Source organism: Protopterus annectens, chromosome 7.part0 (assembly GCF_019279795.1).
Source record: "Protopterus annectens isolate FY-2018-M chromosome 7.part0, PAN1.0, whole genome shotgun sequence".
NCBI classification, from domain to species: domain Eukaryota; kingdom Metazoa; phylum Chordata; order Ceratodontiformes; family Protopteridae; genus Protopterus; species Protopterus annectens.
In genome coordinates this window covers 1981080631-1981102525 of record NC_056739.1, presented here as the reverse complement: position 1 = coordinate 1981102525, position 21895 = coordinate 1981080631, and the positions used below count along the sequence as shown (strand labels likewise).

General features: G+C 38.0%; 1 protein-coding gene across 1 annotated transcript in view; it reads left to right on the top strand.

Annotated features, from left to right (window-relative positions):
- The window catches only part of CERS3 (ceramide synthase 3), a 734999-nt gene that overhangs the window by 420904 nt on the left and 292200 nt on the right, over window positions 1-21895 (top strand). The window contains exons 7-8 of the mRNA XM_044078405.1: window positions 4694-4744; window positions 16868-16960. Of these exons, the coding sequence (XP_043934340.1) occupies window positions 4694-4744; window positions 16868-16960 (144 nt within the window). The remainder of the gene's footprint in view (window positions 1-4693; window positions 4745-16867; window positions 16961-21895) is intronic.

Below are 21895 nucleotides of genomic sequence, written 5' to 3'. Positions count from 1 at the left end.
GTGATGGCAATAAAATCTGGTTTATGCTGGTTTAGCCATGCATGCAGTTGAAGAATTTTATTTCTAATGCTCTGGAGATTAATTGTTCATAGGTTCATAGGTTCATAAGTTGGTACTAGGCTATCAGCCCTAGGGCCTATACAAGCCTAGCCATAACAATTCCCTGGCTATTTCTTCCCACACTATTTACTTCCCTGGACCCCTGTCTAACAGGGCGACTGACGTGATCCCCGGGGTGAATTTCCTTTCTCCCATCCAATCATCAAGGTTGTGGTGAAGTTTAGGCATTTTGTGGAGTTTGGGGAATTAGGAGGTTGGGGACAGGTGGGGGAAGAGTGAGCCTGAGTGTATTGAGGGCGAATGCAGTGGGGTTCGCCCAGCCAGCTGGGAGAGGCAAGAGTGCCAAAAAACAATCAGCCAGCAAGGTACAGCACTGGGTACCTGAATAGTTGGTAAGTACAACTGAGTTCCTCAGAGAGAACATGTAAGAAGTTATGACAGAGAAGATTGGTTTCTTCTAATAGTTTTATTAGTTTACAAAATTATGTTTGAGTAAAGGGTGGAATCTTTCCCTTTAAAGTTATGTGTAGAAGGCAGAATGCAATGCCGGTGGCTTGTTTATGCTGCCATCTAGTGGTTCAATAGGTGAAACACAGCAGGGGTTAAACTAAGGGCCTAAAGCACAAGGTGACACTAAAGTAGAAATGCTAAGGGGAAAAGGAGATATCCTCGGGACCAGTCCGCAAGTGTGCAAGCCCCTAGTAATGCAAAATATTATATTAAAATATAATTATATTAAAAGTACTAATAAAAAAGCTACTGCTGTAGGCTGTCACCTACACTGCAAGGCACTGAGAGGCTCGTTGTAGCCAATGGACAGTGGGACTTCAGGTGATATAGCAGTCCAGATGATTAGAAGGTTAAAGGGAAGTCAGCCCAAGTTAGGGATAATGCTCGTTCAAGACTGCAAGGCAATGAGAGGCTTGTCATAGCCAATGGACAGTGGGACTTCAGGTGATATAGCAGTCCAGGTGATTAGAAGCTTGCAGGGAAGTCAGCCACAACAATGAACCTATATGGTTCATTGTTGTGGCCAGTATCATTTAGGGTACTCAAGGATGGCTTGGCACAAGGGTTGAGGAAAAGGATAAATCTCCTGATGACTCCAAAATGAAATAGTGTTAATGACTGAAAGAGAAGCTTCTAGTGTGATAATGATGGCTGGCTACATGAGCAAGTGGCAATGACTGTTTAACTAAAAAATAGCTGGTGTACTTTGGGAAGACACTGTGGGGATTAAGAAAAAGTGGATATGATTGGCAAACCAAACATTTCTCAGTGAAAGACATTATGGGACAACCATGACTATGGGAAAACTGAAAAAAGGGTTGATAGTCAGCATGGTAAAGGAAATAGTGTTTTAGCAATTAAACAGGCCTTTTCCCAAATCAAACAGTGTGGATACATCACCTACAGTACTGCTATCTGGTGATCACTCAGTGGCAATTCAGAGAACAAGCCATTAAGTTGTAATAGGCAGGTATCATAAAGGAGGTATGGGACATGGAAAGTATAGAATTTGGGGAAAGGTTTATAAAATCAGGGATTTGCCTTTTTGAGGAAATGATGGATGAAAGAGATGCATAACAGATACACTCCAGAGTAGAAGTCGGCTATATTGGGACAATGGCTGTAGTTTTATGGGAGATCAGCTGTTCTCCAGTGGTGAAGGAGAATTTGAGTTACCAATAAAGCTTTCACTATATCGGTTGTCTACAGCATCATCATTACATGTGAAAAGAAGGCACTGAGTAGTGAGTGAAATAATGAAACTTATGGGCACAGTATTCATAATCAGGTATTTCTACTATGTCTTTAAGCTTACTTTCGGTATCCAGAAATTCAAGTGCTCATATTTTTCCATAAATCAAACAGTTTTGTGAATACTATCAGCAAATAAACAAATCATGGAGGAGAGACAGATTTGTCACAAGGAGAGGAAATGAACTTTGTCTCCAGATCAAGCAATGTGACACACTATCTTCCTTAAAAGGAATTAGACAATTGGATGGGTATTCATAAATTCCCCCAGGTGTGATTGGCCTATCATTCCTTGAAAAAGGAAGTAAGGTCCAGGGGAGGGGGGTACTGGCAAATCATATATGACCACATAGCCCAGTTGCCTTGTGCAGTCTATGATTCTATGATTCAATTAAGCCAAAGAGCTCACTGAAATAGTACAGCAGCTACTATTTCTTTGGATCAAAGGAAACCATTTCATTAGGTTCAGGCATTCTTTATGCCATTGTTCCAGTCATGGCCCAATAAGAAAAGGTCCAGGAGCAGTCTCAGGACATGTTGGAAGGTTTTTATATCTCCTGTAGCTTGTGAAGAACTTAAGACCATGAAGTATAAGATGAAGTCTGTGATTGGGAAATTGGGACATTGATGTTTGGTCTGTCCTATTTCATCTACTGATTCAGAGAATCCTTGGTAGGGGAAGCAGAAGGAAAGGAAAGTTTAGGTGAAGGTTTTCTTGAAGGGCTAAACCTGAAAATAATCCTTGTGGATCAGTTTTCTACCCTGATTAACAAATTCATAAATTAATAAGTGGCATGTCTCATCAAACTGAAAGGCTGGTGAGAAGCTCTTATATTTGCAATATGTTTTTTTAAAAACAACACAAAAGAAAAATTGCTTCTGTATGAAATACCCAACATGGCATGGAAAAAAGTAGCCATAGAGACTGTAATCTCATTTGTAGTGACTTATGACTCAAAATATCCTGAGTTTGTAAGGCTAAGTGATTCTTTATCAAACCCAGCATTGTCCTTCTTAAAGCAAGTTTTCATATCATGAGATTCCATTTATGATAATGATGCAGAATTTAACAGCCAGGAGTTTTGTAACTTTTGACAAGACTGGTAATTCAGACATGTAAAAAACAATCTGAGATATCCACAATAAAATGGACTGGCAAATGTTTTAAAAAACATTATGAGAAAATTTGCTGCCATTTCAAGGCACTGTTGCTGTCTGGCTTAAGTACAAAAATGCTCCTGTACAATCTGTTGGTTATTACCTTCAAGAAAACCAGAAGTGTTATTAAGACAAGACAGAATAATGTGAGCACTTCTTGAAGAATTATTTCCTTGCCTCCCCACTGCCTATAAACCATCAGCTGCCATCTCAACCAGCTGACCTATATATTACCCTTACTAAAATGGAAGCTGAAGAAGAGGGGCAGCATTAAGGCAATTATAAGGAGATTTTCATGTCTTCTGATTTTTGTTTTAGCATCTGTATGCTTATCTAACATTCCCACACATACCCTTTGAGTGTTTGACATGTGGGCATGAAATGATAGTAACATGTATTGACACTCACTTCCATGACTGACGTAAACCCTCAAACATATCTACATCATACGGAAAAAACAACATGCATTTTTATCCTGTCTCTATTGGAGATATAGTGCACTGTATGTACCCTGGACTATGCCCCAACTCCTTCCACCTGAGAAAGGCAAACAGGCAAAATGCCTTCACCTCCCCCCCCCCCCCCATCACCTTTAGTGGATGGCCAAGCTGCTAACTGAATTCAGGTCAAATTGGTCATAGTTAGGACTTTAACCCTCCATTTTAGAAAGAAACTGTGAGAATACATAACCCAAGTGACTAACAGTTAGAGCAACAAAAATCTGCTAACATTAAACACCCTGATACCCTGAGATCCAACATACTTGAGAACAAAGAAAGGCAGTTGTTCTGACTCAGTAGATACTCACTTCAGCTCAGAAAAGTGAAATGCCAGTGAGAGTACATGAATGGTGAGTTTACTTCCGGGAATGACAGAAGCACCTGTCAGATAGGCTGTCCAGAACATCACAGTGCTTAAGCCAGTGATATTCCTGGTAATAACATTGATATGTTTCCTCTATCACCTAAGTCTTCTCCTACCTATCAGTGCTGGAGAGTTTCTATATTTTGATGGCCAGTTGGAATGCCTGGAAGAAGCAAAGACTATGATATGCATTATAATACAACTGTTGATAATTTCAACTCCTGCAGATAATTACTAATATCATAAAAATTCAATTGCTGTACATTGTAAATAAAAATTGTACTTTTGATCAATATTTGAATTCTAGTCCGTGTAACAAGACTTTAAAAGTATAGTCATTACAATTAATATTGTAAATGTAAATAATATTCCTAGCTTAAAGGGAGGGATGTAATTTAAAAAAGTGAGTGTACCATTTTAAGAGCAAGATGTCTCCAAATTGGCTGCTATGTTTCCTTGTTGTAGCATCTGTAGTGAAGGACTAGGTAGGCCTGAAAAAACCCATGCGTCAGTTCTGAATATAGGTAATAAACACCACACATCAAAATCATGACCTTGATGAGAACAAATATAAAAAATTGGGAAAAATACTAATAATATAAAGCATACAGATAGGAATGCACCTACATTTTGAAAGGCCCAGTGATAATTCATATATGCAGCACGATTATGAAATGTGTCGATTATGAAATGTGTCCATTTATATAGAAATTGCAGGTGTGTGGTTAGTTTGTATGCAGTTTCAATGTTTGTGTTTAAGCAGTATCAATACATAGAACAAGATAACAAATAATTGGATATTAAATGACATAAGCATGTTGTAACCTCATAATTGTTACTCTTTTCACAGAAACCATGGTTTTACAACACACAACTCATGTGGGATGCCTATCCAAAACAGGTAAGCTGTTATGCTGTGTTTTCCTTCCTATATCCAGCTGCAAAGCTTAAGCTGAGAAGTACGTATTTTGTCTGCAGTTTCCTCACCACTTGAAAAGACTAATTTTCATTAATTTCTCTCATAGCAGTTGGGTCCCACTCAGTACATGCTGGTTTTATTTCAGTTTAATTTAGTCTGCACTTTTCCCTCCCTTCCTTCCTTTTTTGTGGTTTCATAATTCATCGCTGCCATATTCAAATGTTCTCTGAATTGTATCTCTATGCCCCCCTGCCCATCCTTGGTGAAAAGAGCTATCTATCCTTTGTCTTGTATGTGTTTCTCTATGTCCTTGTACTGGAATATTGCCATTCTTTATATCCTGTATATTTTCAGTATTTTGTGATTCAGGATTTTGAGTTTTCAGGATTTTGGGTTCAGGATTGTGATATTTCAGGATTCTGAAGTGAAACCATATGTGCACATCACACACACACACACACACACACACACACACACACACACACACACACACACACACACACACACACACACACACACACACACACACACACACACACACACACACACACACACACACACACACACACACGCACACACACTAACATAAACACGTGCATAATGGTCACTGTGAATCATTGAAACTCAGCCAGTCAAAACCAAGTTAGTTGATTGACTGGATAGTTAATGTGGGAGATATGACACTGACAGAAATGTAGGGGAGCAAATGGTAGTAAATAAAGAAATGATAATTAGGATCCAGATTGCCTCAGCACAGTTAGTTACTGGGGCACAAACATTTTTATTGTTTTTTTTTTTTTTTTTAGCACTATTGATTATCAAAAAACCCAAGAGTGTAAACTGTTAAAATCCATCTGGAAATCCATCATTACTTTCTCCATATTATCTCCAGCTGAAAACATGCCTCACAGCAACAGGTTCTCCGGTTCGATTCTCGGCTGGGGTGCCTTCTGTGCGGAGTCTGCATGTCCTCCCTGTGGTCGCGTGGGTTTCCTCCGGGTGCTTCGGTTTCCTTACATACCAAAGACATGCTGTAGGTGGATTGGACACTCTAAATTGGCCCTAGGTGTGAGTGTGTGGGCGTGTGTGCCTTCTGTGGAAGGTTGGGCACCAGGCTGTCAACTTGACACTGTAAAACTCCACTGCCAATCATGAACGGGCAGATGATCCGCTGTGGCAACCCCTAACCGGGAAAAAGCTGAAAGAAGAAGAAGAAGATCTCCAGCTGAAAACACAACTATGTCATTACATTAGATCAAAATATTAGATTTTAATTGGAGAGTTACAAATATTACTGTGACTACCATAAAAAGTGAGGTCTCAGTAGTGATTCTTGGTGTGACCATACAGACATGGGCAAGGACAGAAAAACAAGCACAGTTTTGTATAGGACTGTCTATTCATCACATGCAGTTGACACTAGTATAGGACATTCCCTTGTCTTAAGTTCAGGCGACAATAAATAATAGCATTTTAACAGACTGCATCAAAATGTTTAGATGCAACTATAAATATATTAAAAATAGCTTTAGATGTATCATGTGCTTGATTCACAGGGTCATGCAGGCACTCAGGTCACTTAATCACAAGTACCAGTATGACTCAATCATAGTCCGTATGGGTGTGAATGATCTGAGATGTACATCCCTGGGCTATATGAACACAGACATGCTGGACATCTCTGAATACGTGTCACAGGCTGATATCAGCCTCACACTGATGAGTATTTGTCAGCCTGGGACAACATGATTAGCAGACCATGGAGCTTTGCCAGAGGTGATCTGCACCTGTCACAGTTAGGCTTTCGAATACTGGCCAAGGCATTAGCCACCCCCATAGTGCTTTTTTTAGCAGTGCCAAACCCACAGACCTACCAGTGTAATAAATTCTTCTAATGCCAAGCAGAAGATATAGTTGCTTAATGCTAGGAGTCTTAACAAGAATCTACACTCCCTGGAGAATGCTGATATCTGTGCAGTTACGGAGACCTGGTTCAAGGCTGCAGAAAGTACCCCAGCAGTGCAAGGCTAAAATGCCTATCACACATTCAGACCACTGTCTGAAAAGGAAAAAATAAAAGGAGGAGGTGTTTCCATTTACATAAAAAGTAATCATACCTCTAGATTGGTCAAGCAGGATGACTTGTTTGAGCTACTGCATGTCCAGCTGACCATAGGCAAAATCCCCTAGCATACCATCGCTAGCTACAGGTCCCCAACCATGAGCACCACTCCACATACCTGAAGTTACTAGAATCACTTATCATTCAGTCCAACACACTACTCATGGTCAATTTTAACTATCTCTCCATAAACTGGGAAACATATACGGCCATTAATATGCAGGATCAGAGAATCCTGGACTTTGTCAATACAAATGCCCTGGAACAGCTGGTTTGCATTCCCAGTAGAGGCCCAAATATCCTTAACATAGTAGTCATAAACATGGGGGAGCATTGCAAACCCCCTCCCCCCCCGAGTAATATGCTTATCAGTAAGATTGGATCATAAATCAGTCTCTTTTGAAATAATTGTAATAGTAGTACCCCTTCAAGCCCTAAAACCCTAAAAAAGTTTTCCAAGGCAAATTACCTCCTATTAAATGATAGCATAGGTCATTTTAAAGCTCTGCCTAATCCCCAAAACACAGAGGCCTATGCAGAAGTATACATGAAAGCCCTGTTCAACCACTTAAACAATTGCATAGAAGAAGCAGTACCTGACCAAACTAAAACCAGGTCTAGCCAGAAGAACAAGCCACTCTGATGGACCCTCAGTATAAATAGACTATACAACAGAAGGAAGACGTTCCTGTCTAGAATTTAGTGAGAAGGAGCTCAACAGAGAAAACAATTCCCTCATTAGTTTCAACAAGCAAATAAACAAATAGTCAAGCCTTCAAAGCTAAACAAGAGAACAGAATAGCCTCCTAAGCAAAGGATAACCACAAAGCATTTTTAGCTATGTCCGAAATCTTAAGGGAAATACACAGCAATGTGTTGATCTGGATGTAGATGGCACTACCTATACTCAGCTAGAAGAAATAGTAAACCTGCTGGCTAATAAATTCAGCTCAAATTTAACCCTCTCTTCACTTCCAGTCCCTCCCCATTAAATACCCCTATTATTCATTTACCTGTTATCACAAAAGAACAGGTTGTCACTGCACTCTCTAAAGCTAGAAACATGACATCAATGGGCCCTGACGGAATCCCAGGGTGCCTATTAATGAGCTTGAAATAAGCCCTAGCAGACCCAGTCAGACCTCTTTTTAACCATAGTATCCAGATAGGCTTTGTCCCAGTAGAGTGGAGGACAGCAACAGTCATCCCACTGCAAAAGGGGGACCACCAACTGACCCAGGAAACTACTGATCCATAAGTCTGACTAACCTCTTATACATGGCTATGGAAAGGATAATCATGGAACTGATTAACAATGACTCAGGAAATCTCCAGATTCTAGACCCGACCCAGTTCTGTTTTGTCAAGGGCAGATCCTGCCTACTCAGTCTGGTGGACTTCTTTGTGAAGACCACCAAGGCCATGTATGAGGGTAAGACTGTGCATACTGCATTTGACACAATGCACCACTCGGGTATTATAGATAAACTCACATAATTGTGCATAAACCTCTACTTCACCAGATGGATAGCTGAATGGCTTATAGATGGGGCACATGTTCTTAGAGTAGGGGGATCCACATAAAACAAGAGGTCATTCACCAGTGGAGTATCACAGGGCTCGATGCTGGGCCCTTGCCTGTTTGGAATATACTTCTCAGATGTCAAGGTAAATTTAGATGGTCTTTAGCTGACCAAGTTTGCTGATGACTGCAAGTTGGGGGCAATCATTGACTCACCAAACAATGTTGATATCCTACAGAAAGATCTGATGCAGACTAATGATTGTTGACTGAGTCATAGCCTCAAACTAAATGTGAAGAAGTGCATAATAATAGACTTTTGGAAATCAACTATCCCTGCAAATTTCAACACTGATAGCATCCCCCTAAGACTGGACCCAGTGGTGAGAGATCTGGGTACTCATATAGATAGTAATCTGAACATTGACCACCATGTGTCCACAGTGATGAGGAGATCCTGTGTGGCTCAGCTTATAAGTAAGAGCATGGCATTAAGATGTAAGAATGTCATAGTACCACTGTATTCATCCTTCATCAGACCAATAATCAAGTGCAATGCATTCTTTGGCATGTACCTCACCAGGCACCTGCAACAGTTGAGGAGTCCTCAGAGATTTCTCACCAAAAAAAAATACAGGGTATAACCAACATATCATATGTGGACCAATTAAAAGCCTTATCACTGTATTCAGTTTATCACTGACTACTAAGGGGTGATCTGTGCCTGACCTACAAGACAGTCTCTAACCCAGCCCTGATGGAAATAAATTCCCAAAACTAACTGCACGAGGATTACCCACTCCAGAGATCTAAACCTGATCTCTGACATGAATAGGTCATGCTGGAGAGACAGATATGTATCCCAGAGATTGACCCAACTCTAGAATAGGCCTCCTATTCACTTGAAGTAGAGCCTTTACCTGACCATCTTCAAGCACAATTTGAAATGATGGATGGGAAATCGCAAATTCAGTCCTGGGGTGGCACTCATGTCCCTTATGGACAGAGATAGTCTGTAAAAATAGCTAAAACCCCAGTTGCTGACCCTTGTTAACTTTCTCCTAGGGATAGAAAATTGGGTAAAATCTGTGTAAAACTGGACAGGCTTGTAAGGGCTTTTGAGCCATTAGCCTAGTAATCTCCTATGATTCTATGAACCTATGACAGAGCTAATCAACTACAATGATCTTAGTTTGTACAGAATGTAGCTTTCAGATAACAACTGCAAATCTCCCAGTTGATTGTTTTTCTCAAAGAAACCAACAGCTGGTTTACACTTCATCTTCTCAAAAAATGTTGACAATGGAGCAAGAAGTGAAGCTAATCTACAAATGGTTGTTACTCTTATTATCCACAGGACAAATGCAAAATAAAATCTACAAATGGAAATTAATGTCTTGCCATCCTTTTAAACATGAGAACTAAATCAGAGATTTTCTTCTCATTGAGAAAAGCGTGCTCAATAATTCAAGATTTGAATAGATGGTGAAAAAGGCTAAGCTAAAGGATCAGAGGCTAGTTTTAAAACCCTTAGCTCACTACTATTTAAGGAAATGAAAATCTTGGCCTGCCTGGCCATTGCTCAATGAATCTGTACAATTGTAAAAAGCAAAGAAAGAAACCTTCAGGTCACGGAGATCACATTTCTGAGATGGTGCATTAGTCTAAGTATTGAAATATTTGTTGAAATATCCTTCCTTTCCTATATTTATTTCCTGTTAAGTACAATTATATCTGGAAAGTAAGGGTCACACTTTCCTGTTGTTTGCTTAAAAACATCCTATGCAGGTGAGCTATTACTCTTTGTATATGCAAATTCTTCTTTCTAGAAATTCTTTTCAGAAAGTCTTAAGAACTGTAGTATTTGAAATCAAGGCCAGTTTTCCTCACAGTTGGCGATCGGCCCTATTTTCTTCTTTGAAAAGTGCCTTTATGTCAGGCCTAAGTCAGTGTGCATGGCTTGATTTAGTACCGCAGAGTGTATACTTTAGAAAGAAATGTTGCCTGTTGCCTGTTTTAGTAACTATGTACTACTTAAGAATATGTAATTTTCTTTTCACATCATGATTTGTATTAAAATAACTGTAGTCCAGAAAGGCTATCATGTTACACAATTTCTCACACTCAAAATATGTTATCTGTCTTTGCTTATTCTTCAAAACACAAGCTGTTAGGGATCTGCATGTCCAAATGGTCACTAGTAACATCTATTTTTTTGTTACAGTATTTTGCCTATAACAATTCAGACATTAATTTCTATTCCAGTAAAGAATAATATACAGAGAGCCATACCATGTTGTATGAAGTAACATGCAGAGATAATGCTAGCATCACAATTATTTTAACAACAATAGGAATTTGAATTAAGTAGTTCTTGTTAAAATCTCCCAAAGCAATCCATTTCTCATTTCCAAAGAGTATTTTTTCATTTGGAATATTACTAACATATGATTAACATAAATGCCACTAGAAAACTGCATTATAGTAAAAGGGACAGCAAAACACTCTGGGATTTTCAGCAAAATGTGTCATACAATGCTGGATGTCGTGTATATGACATTAAAAATGTTGATCTTCCCTACAACCATCATTTAACTCCTACTGTCTTGGTGCACTACAACCAACATCTAACCCTACTGTCCTATTTTTCCTCTGGTCAAACACAATGTCTTTGGTGATTAGGTTATTCCTGTCATTCTCCTCCAATCTCTCTCTCTCTCTACCCTCCTAACACCCCAGCTTTAATTGCTTTCTCCTCACCCCTTCATACCTTTCCCTCCCTCTCTATACCCCTACCAACTAATTATCAATTTCTTTAGTATTCATATCTCACAAGCTCTGTATCTACTTATGGGCATATCTTACATCCTGCCTACTTCTACCATTTTACTCCTCTCACTTGAATTAAAATGTAATCCTTTTGTCTCTTTGTAACATTTCTTTCTATAATCCAATTTATTTGCTTATTCTTGAAAATTATATTTTATGTGATGTTAATATTTTCTATCCTAAATATGAAAGAATATGTACTTTACCATATATTTTCTATGCCACCTACCTTTGTGTATCTATGCTATGTTGCTTATAATTTGATATTGCTTTTCTCCCTTGGCCACTGCTGAAATGGATTTCTGACCCAGTAGGAATTTCCCGGTTACCAAATGTCAATAAATAAATAAATAGCGCCTTTATCAGGCTTTAGAACCCTTAGTAAAATTATACATCCCTGGAATAGTCATTCAGAGAAAATTTTAACATTTCATTTGAAGGGGGTTCCTGTATATACATAAGTAAATGTTCAAGAAAATATCAACGTCTGTCTAACTCATTCTACTATTTTTAAGCTTAAAGCTATCCTTCTGAGTACAAATACCTACAAATGTCTGAATTACTAGACACTTTTTTACAAACTCATCATGCCTAGCATGGTAGCAGTTTAGAATCATAAGAGTAAGTAACCATGCCCTTAAACCATTTGGTACATTCTCTGAGTCCCTTCTCAAGATTTCTGGTTAGGAAACTGGTGAAGGTAATCCAGAGTGAAGCCCTATATTTAGAATGTGGTCAGACTGCTGTGTATATGATAAAAAGTGTTAGACTTGTTTGAACTAACAGAAAAAAAAGAAAAAAAAAATGAAAAGCAGAACCAGTCACCTTGCCTGCTTTCGATATACTTGCATTATGTATTTCACAGTGAGAATGTCAAGGGCTAAATAATCACTAATTGTATTCATAATGTCTAAGCTTATCTGATAACTTGCCTTCCAACTTTTAGACCCCAGGTGCATTATTTCACTTACAACTTCCAGGACATTCCATAGTGGTCCACGATCAATGCTATTGAAAGCATTAACTGCATCAGGCACTGCCATCTTGCTATCTACTATCTCCCTTAACATATAATACACCGTATCTTTTAAGACAAAAGGTATCTCCTTCACTTCTTTCCTCTCCTTCTCTTATAGCCCCACATTGACTGTATTTCTAACTATATTCTTCAGTTTCTTAGTAAATGTCAACTGTAATACTCTTACAAATATTTTATAATCAGTGCTCTACAGTCATTTATGTCTTTTCTCCTGTTTTAAAAGTAAAGTTTACTATCACCCCAAGTATCTCTTTCCATTTATTAACTATTAATCATAATTCATAAAATATTACATTTGTTTATCATTTAACTTCTTAAAAAAAACATAGCAAATGCAAAATGTACCAGGTGCACTACTTCCTTTAATTTCTTTCAGTGTAATCCTTAATCCTTCCACTAAAATATTTATTTTCATGTCTTTAATGTTCATTTTTTTAACTTCCACTGTCTTTTAAAAGGTGCCTCTACTTTTGCATATCCTTTCTTAACATTTTCTATGACTGCTTTCATAATATTATTTTGAATATAATACCAATGTCCTTTATCATCTAACATACAATTCATATCCTCCTTCTAAAAATAAATCATGTGTCTAATTCTTTCTCACATTTTCTTATACACTTCCTTTTCATTTTGTATCACAATATCCTTCCTTCACCTCTGTGATTCTCCAGATTCTTACACAGACTTTTAAATGCATTTTTTGCTGATCCCATAACTGATTCTCCATCATACAATGTATTTTTTATATTTTGCTTAAAGTCTATCTATCACATGAGGTATTAAAAACCAACTCTTTGATTTATGATCCTCCTATACCCTGTGTGCTACTTCCATAAATTCCTACCTTACACATGATCCATCAGTTTTTCAGTCCATTCCCAGCTGCGGTAACATCCTCATCATTCTTTACTTCTACTCATACTGATTCATGATCTGTAAAACATCCATCTAATACTCCACATTTTATTGTTTTAATCCCTCTGATAATAAAACAATCAATTTCTATGTCTAACTTCCATCTGTTACATACATATATTTCCTTTATTTCTTTCTTTCTTCTCAGCATATAATCCACCATACTTTAACATATCTCTACATTTTAATATCTTTATTTTCTCTGTTCCTTTTCATAAAGTACAATTAAAAGTTCCTGTTGCAATAATATCCAGTTTACAGTCACATTTTTTATTTCTTTAAACAACTTTGTTCCATCACAAATGCTTGTGTAAAAATGTATTATTATAACCTGTGCTACTCACTCCACTATTTTAATGTTAAAAATCCATATTCTGGCTGGTACACCTACAATAATTTCTAATACTTTAACCTTGTCATTTGTTAATAAGATAGTTATACCTGAACACAAATCCCTTCCAAAACTCCACACAATCTTTTTTACAGATGTGTTCTCTAGTTATTCCTTGTATTTATTTTTTCCTCAAAGCTTTTAATATTGTGTAATTAGCCATCTGCCTTCACTTTCACAAGCAGTCATACACCATCAGTCTCCTAATTTCATTTTTTATATTTTTCACATTTGATGACATTAAACTTAAATTACCCTTTTTCTTTCTTTGTAGATTTTTATATCCAACTACTTTCTTTGTCTGACTTATCCCAAATATAATCTTCTTATATATCACTGTCTAGCTCCTCTTCTACTTTACCTGCATCATTCAGTACTTCGTACTGATTGTGTACCTCAACATTAAATTCATTTTCTTGCATCAGAACATTTTAGATATTCATATTTTGTCCGTGTACAGTGGTATCAGTAAAGTTTGTATCATTAGCTTGCATATTTCCTTGTAAATCATTATCACGGTCTGGTGCAACAACATCATTTTATACTTCTTCATCCCCCCCCCCCCAGTCCCTTCTTTACCATTGGCTGTGATAGTATCACTGTCAAATTACACGCGTCCTTCCTGTCCTCATTTTCTACAAAAAATAACAGTTTCATATTGTTCACAGTGCCATTTTAGACAAGTCTGAATCATATGTGTAGAATCTAAACAAAAAGGCAAAAAAATGTTTTTGGCTGACCTGAGTATTTTATAAAGTATAAAACAAGTTACTGGTAAAAGCTCCAAACAAAGAAAGTATGTGGTCTCACTCTGGAAAAGCCAAACAATCCAAAATGCAGTCCAAGTCTATTCAGACCAAGCACGTTGTTAATGTCCCACAAGAAAAAGGCAATGATATATAAAATCAGGTTTATTTGGATCCTAAATCGGTTAGCGCTTTTGCATACAGCTTTGTCAAACCAAACAATGACCCTACAAAACAGCAGCTTTTATACACATGCTCATTCATTAAAAATGCAACTAATTAAACAATCAATCAATTAAAAATTCTAAAAGATATACACTCACTATACAATATAAAGAGTTCATCAGGGCCAGCAAACTCAACAGCTACATACATAATTAACTAAAGACATAATCTAAAACTATAGCTGAAAAGAACTAATTAATAAACAAAAAACATATACAACTAAAATGCAAGAAAAATACATACAAGAAAATACAAGGAAAATGCTTTGTCTGAATAGACTTGGACTGCATTTTGGATTGTTTGGCTTTTCCAGAGTGAGACCACATACTTTCTTTGTTTGGAGCTTTTACCAGTAACTTGTTTTATTTTTGCATTTACATATACTGGCCTTTTCATTACTGGTGCTCCTATTTTTATCAGGTGCAGTAATTGTCATCTTTTACGTTTGTGTTTATATTTTATAAAGTATCTTTACTATCATCTATCATTTTATTTACAGAAAATATTTTAGGACATTTCTCCTTAAAATATTGTTTATCTCTTTTTCTGATGCCTCAGAAGACCTAAACTGAAAATGCAGCTTTCTTCTTGTTGTATATTAACACCCATGATAAGGTAATATTACCAGGCCTCAGAAAATGATTTAGTATCACAAGAAAGATCAGCCAGCTAGGAAATTTCCAAAGCAACCTCACAAAAGCTTTCAGAGCCCAAGTGTATTAAAGGTCTTACCGGTCTTATTTTAAATCTTAATAGTACCAAATGGTTATCCCATATTATGTATCCACATGTGGTTCTCCATTTTAGTGTAGTTTTATAACAGGAAGCCTTCTTTCTCTAACCAGAAATTTTGGAACATTGTTTGGGTAGAAATCCAGCTGCAGTAGCTGCAGCAAACATTTTTGGTACATCCATTTCTTTTCTTGTCACATCTGCTTGTACCATATTTAACTGCTCTCCTGTGACAATTTCTTCTATGGACAATTGCTCTTGCACTGTCTGTGGATTATCTGATTGACATGCTACTTGTGACTGTAGATCTTCGCACGTTTGCATTATTTCTACTCAAGACACTTCTGAACCCTCTGCAGGTTTTGGTTCATCCATTAAATGTTACAAGACTTCGTTCTCCAGTCCCCCAGATGCAAGATCACTAACTATGACATAAGTGCCTCAACAGTCATATTTACTCACTAGGCCTGCATTGCCTCATAACCTTGCTTGTTCCTTTCTCTGCTGTCTTGTTCTTTTACATTCAGCAGAATCTACTCGTGAAAATGGTAGCGAAAGCTGCTGGCAGGGTTGTAGTCAATGTTCCCTTGTCAGTATAAATCCCATTTCAGGTCTCAATGAAAACAGCCCACTTGCCTACTGGGACTAACTCAGTCAACAAAAAAAAAAAAAAATACATAATTCAAAAAAATCACCTGATTTACCTCTCCCCAGTGGACTTTATACTTTTGCTTTTGAATATGATGACAAATACTTTGGGACATGCAAGCACAAAATAATCTTTATGAGTAAGTCACCCTTTATTATCTTGTATATACTGATATGGTGATTTAAGACAACTGTCAGGCATACCTCTCATCTGTCCAGATTTTCGCGGAATGTCCAGACTTTTTTCCTCATATTTTAGGCTGATCCTCATAAAACTTGTGGTTTCTGTTAAATCACTGAGGAATGAACTCACTAAATAATGACAAACATTTGAGTGTCAGCATAAAATGCACACTAACACAAATCATGTTATTCTATTAACTTTCTAAGTTTACAAGAACAATATTTTAAATATGTCCTTATATTTGGATGTTTTAGGCTTTGCCCAAATTTCTTCTGGTAAGAGGTTGAGAGGCAAGCTCTCAGGTTCAGATTTCATACTCTAGGAAGCATTTTTGGATATACAGAAGTCCTTTAGACTTCAATTATACCATCTAGATTGACTTGTAGAATCTCACTCTCTTCAACAGAGCTGAGTATGCAGCTCAGCTTTAAGTCAGCACCATACCCCTGGACAGATATTATTGCCTAACACATTTATGATACTGTCTTTTAATGGCCCTATATGGCAGTATATTTAGAGTTCAAACTTTGTTATTGTAATCTAACTGTATCTGTGTATATATAATGTTCCCTGGCCTGGGAAACATCAAATCAGTACTCACTCTGACCTTTCATAAAGAGACGACTTTTTAATCTCAACAACAGAGCAGCTTACAGACAAATTACCAACAGTTTGCTTTTTACAACAGTGTGTTTTAGTTGTCTTAAAAACATTTCAACTGATTTTATTTTTACTCCTTTATTTTACAGTATTTGTTACCATCACAGTACTGGTACTACATCATAGAGCTAAGTTTCTACTGGTCACTTTTGTTCAGTGTTGCATTCGATGTGAGGAGAAAGGTATGTTTAAACATTTCTTTGTATATAAACATTTTTGGTGCGCTGTTTTTAAGCAGTTCAGTAATTCAGAAGTCTTATAATTTAGAATACAAACATGCATTCTCATCAGCTTCTATACTGTGGGATAATCAATTATGAATGTTTTGTTTAAGATACATTTGAAAAACAGATGAGACTCCAAGTGTATACACGTTAACCAAGTATATATATATATATATATATATATATATATATATATATATATATATATATATATATATATATATATATATATATATATATATATGTTTTTATTTATACATATATATATATATATATATATATATATGTGTGTGTGTGTGTGTGTGTATATGTATGTGTATATATATGTATATATATATATATATATATATATATATATATATCTATATATCTATGGGTTCACTTTAAATAATCGAATGTTCAGAACATCGACGTTCTGATCATCGAGACCAGAACATTGATGTTCAGAACATCGAAGGTTTAAAGAGGAAGTGCCAGGTAAGTGAGATTGGGGAATGTTGGGTTTGTATGCAGGGCAGCAAGGTGCCCTGCATGTTGTGTGTGTGTGCCATCTGAGTGCTGGCATTGCAGGTAGGGTACGGGAAATTTCCTGTTTAGCACTACTGCATATAGCGGTAAATGGGTAATTTCCCTTACCCTACTGTAGTGAGATCTCGGAGTTAGAATATTAAAGTAGGGGGGTTTGGGGGGCACAGCCCCCATAGTGCAGGGCAAAGCCCCCGTGCATAACATAGTGTTTGTGATTTTTTTTTGTTGTTTTTATGGTTCATTTTGAATCTTCGATGTTCTAAACATCGAATTTCTGGTCTCGATGATCAGAACATCGATGTTCTGAACATTCGATGATTCAAAGTTAATCCATATATATATATATATATATATATATATATATATATATATATATATATATATATATATATAAAAGAAATGAAATATGGACTCAGATCTTATTTGCATCAAACACATCACTGAAATGCCTTACAAAGTAAGCTCATGCATAGATTAAAAACACATCAGCAAAATGATGTGGGATCAGTCAGATATCGTATGCATCAAAGGATTTTCTTTTTATTCCACTGTTGCTCATTTAAGTTTTTTTATTTTTTCATAAATTCGTTTCACATTATTAAAATAAATTTTTAAATTCTTTTTCTCACATGCATGTTTCCTATAAGATTGCAAAACAGATTGCAATTTAGCTACTTTCTATTTGAATTAAAATTTCCTAGCCTCTTGAGTCCTTAGAACACTTTTTGGTACCTTTCTTTATATTGAATGTTATCTGGAAATGGCTGAAGTCTGAAGAGCCCATCTTTGCAATGGCATAACATGAAAGGTTTTTTGCCAAAAGCAACGCAAATTGACTATGTTGAAGAATTTTTATGAGGAGACTGTAGAAACAAAGCAAGTTTGAATGCACATATATAGTATAGGTAAAAAGTTTTATATAGAGGCTGGAAAGAACTAGCCATAGGTAACTGAGGTATGTAGATTAGTCCATAGATATGAAAGGTGTTAGAAGTCTCAGAGCAATCTGTTCTCATCTGTTGTCATAAATGAAAGTTATGTGCTTACATAATATTAGATCTGTGAGTAGACATCTGGCTGCAATGTCTAACTGAGATGTTAAGACTGAGATGGTATCCTTTAAACCCACTGTGCCAGTGGATACCACATCCCACAATGCCGAATCCTTCACAAATGCTTTCTATGGACATCTCCAAGAATGCATGGATCATGCAATCCCAAATAAATCCAAGTCCCTCTCCACCAAAGGTAAGCGTCCTGTCTGGTGGACCTCAGCCATAAACGAATTGTATAACAAAAGAAGGAAGCTACTGCACGTCAGAGCAAAATCCCATGAAGGGAAGACATCTCTGATCAGCATTAGCAGAAAACTACGTTCTCTCATGAAAACATCCAAGGCCAACTTTGAGAGAAAAATCGCTAAAGACACTAAAGATAACCACAAAGCCTTCTTCAGCTATGTTAGAAACCTGGGCGGAAACCCTCAGATATGCTCAGAGTTGGTTCACAACAACAAAAAATACACCGATCCCACAGATATTGCCAACATTCTGGCTGACAGGTTCAGTGCAAATTTCTCCCCTCCCTCACCCCCAAAAGAAGAAATACTTATCCCAGCTGAATGAAATCTCCCTGTCATCTCAGATGTCCAAGTGAGAACCGCCCTAAACAAAGCAAAAAACACAGCATCAATGGGACCTGACGGTATCCCGGGTTGCGTGTTACGTGAACTCCAAGAGGAGCTAAACCCACACATAAAAATGCTATTTAACCTTAGACTTACTTTGGGATATGTACCTGAACACTGGCGTACAGCAACAGTGGTCCCACTCCACAAGGAGGGTGCCTCTACAGACCCTGGAAACTACCGCCCCATAAGCTTAACCAGCCTGGTCTGCAAAGCTATGGAAAGAATCATTATGGAACTCATAAACAGAGACATAGGGGACCTACAGACACTTGACCCCACCCAGTTCGGCTTTGTAAAGGGCAGATCCTGCCTTTTAAACCTGGTTGACTTTTTCAAAACAGTCACTAGAGCCATTGATGAGGGCAAAGCAGTCCATACAGCATACCTGGACTTGGCTAAGGCCTTCGACACAATACCCCACTCAGGCATCATAGATAAGCTCAACAGCTTAAAAGTAAACCCTTATGTCACTAGATGGGTTGCAAACTGGCTAAAGGACAGAACCCCTAAAGTTAAAATCGCTGGAACAATGTCAGACTCAAAGCCAGTCACAAGTGGTGTCCCACAGGGATCTGTCCTGGGACCCCTCTTGTTTGGCATTTATTTCTCAGATGTTAAAGCAAACATGGGAGGGCTGTGGCTGACAAAGTTCGCAGATGACTGCAAACTAGGCGCCATAGTCGATACACCAGCAGACACATACATCCTACAAAAAGGCCTCACAGAAACGGACAACTGGTGCCGGAGTCACGGCCTTAAACTAAATGCCAAAAAATGTATAGTCATCCCCTTTGGGGAAAAACAAAGTACCCACAAATTATCACATAGACAGCAACCCACTGAGTACGGAAAAAGTAATCAGAGACCTAGGGACTCAAGTCAACAGCGACCTCTCATTTGACACCCACGTTGCCAAAGTGGTTAGAAAAACATTCTACCTTGCACACCTCATCATGAAGGGATTCACATCCAGATCCAAGGATGTCATTGTACCCCTATATTCCTCCCTCATCAGACCCATGATTGAGTACAATGCCCCATTTGGTATGTACCTCACCTGGCATTTGCAACAGCTGAAGAGACCACAAAAGTACCTCACCAAGAGGATCAAGGGTCTCCAACATATGTCTTATTCTGCCAGACTAAAGAAACTTCAGCTCTATTCAGTAGCATACCACCTGCTCAGAGGTGATCTCTGCCTGACGTACAAGGCCATGTCCAATCAGGATCTGATGGACATGCTCCACCTCAAAAAATCCAAATCCATCAGGACCACGAGAGCTAAAGACTTAAACCTTGGCACAAGTATGAATAGGACATGCTGGAGGGATAGATTCATAACCCAGAGGCTTCCCATGCTTTGGAACAAGATCCCAGTTCATATTAGGCAGAGCCCCTCACTGACTCTCTTTAAGAGAAATCTTGATGAGTGGATGGGAGATCATAAGTTTACCCCAGGGGTCACATCTGTGTCACTGCTAGACAGGGGCACAGTAAACTAATTCTTTTATATAAGGGGACCTTCATTGTGTCACTACTAGACAGAGGCACAGTATTCTAAATTTATTCTGTACATTTTTGTACCACTTCATGGGGTGGCAAAAGCCACATCCCTATGGCTAGGCTTACAAATGCCCCAGGGCAGATAGCCTAGTACTATACTATGAAACTATGAAACTATGGAACAGAATAGCACCCTTGCCGCTTTCATAGATAATTGGATGGGATCTTTTGAACATGGATTACTGGTTAGGAATGTAATGGCATGCAGACTGACTGCCTAGTCCTTACATATGAATCTATAAACCTATGATCTAGTAGGAGTGATACCAACATTATAAGAGTGGCTTCATAAGTCATATTTTCCCAGGCTGTTAACTCCACCCTCTCCCTCCCATAGTGCACTGCACTCTCCATGCATATTTAATTATAAACTGAGCACTTGTAATGATGTATCTGTGCAGTGACTGAGACCTGGTTCAAGGCTCTAGAGAGCACCCCTGCATTACCAGTCTATAACTCATACCACACTTTTCGTCCATCTAACCTGGACCAGAACATCAAAGGCGGAGGTGTGTCCATATTCATTAAGGATATCCACACCTCCAGGCTAGTTGCGCAGCATAATGCATCTGAGGTTATCCAAGTGCAACTAACTCTGGGCAAAACTGCAATCCAAATTGTGGCTTGCTGCAAATCCCCCCACCATGCCCTAGGATTCCCACTCCTCTTTTCTTGACATACTGGAAAATATTAGGGTGCAACCAAGCACCCTAATAATGGGTGATTTCAACTACCCCACCATTAACTGGGAAAACTACTCATGTACCAACTCCTTCATTCAACGCTTTCTGGAATTCATAAATTCCAATGCCCTGGATCAACTTATCCACACCCCCACCAGGATCAACAATATCCTAGACCTTGTCATTACCAACAAGAGTGACCGGTGTTCCACACCTGAAATCAACTCCTCGTTAGTCAGATCCGACCATAAGCTAATCACCCTAGATATCTGCATCCTGCCCCCACCCACCATTAAGGAAACCATGGTAAACATTTTTTCCAAAACCAACTTCATGCTTCTTAAGACAGAAGTGGCAAACATCATGAGACCCATGCAGATGGGCAATACAGTTACGACTGCTGAATCCTACACAAATGCACTTTATAAG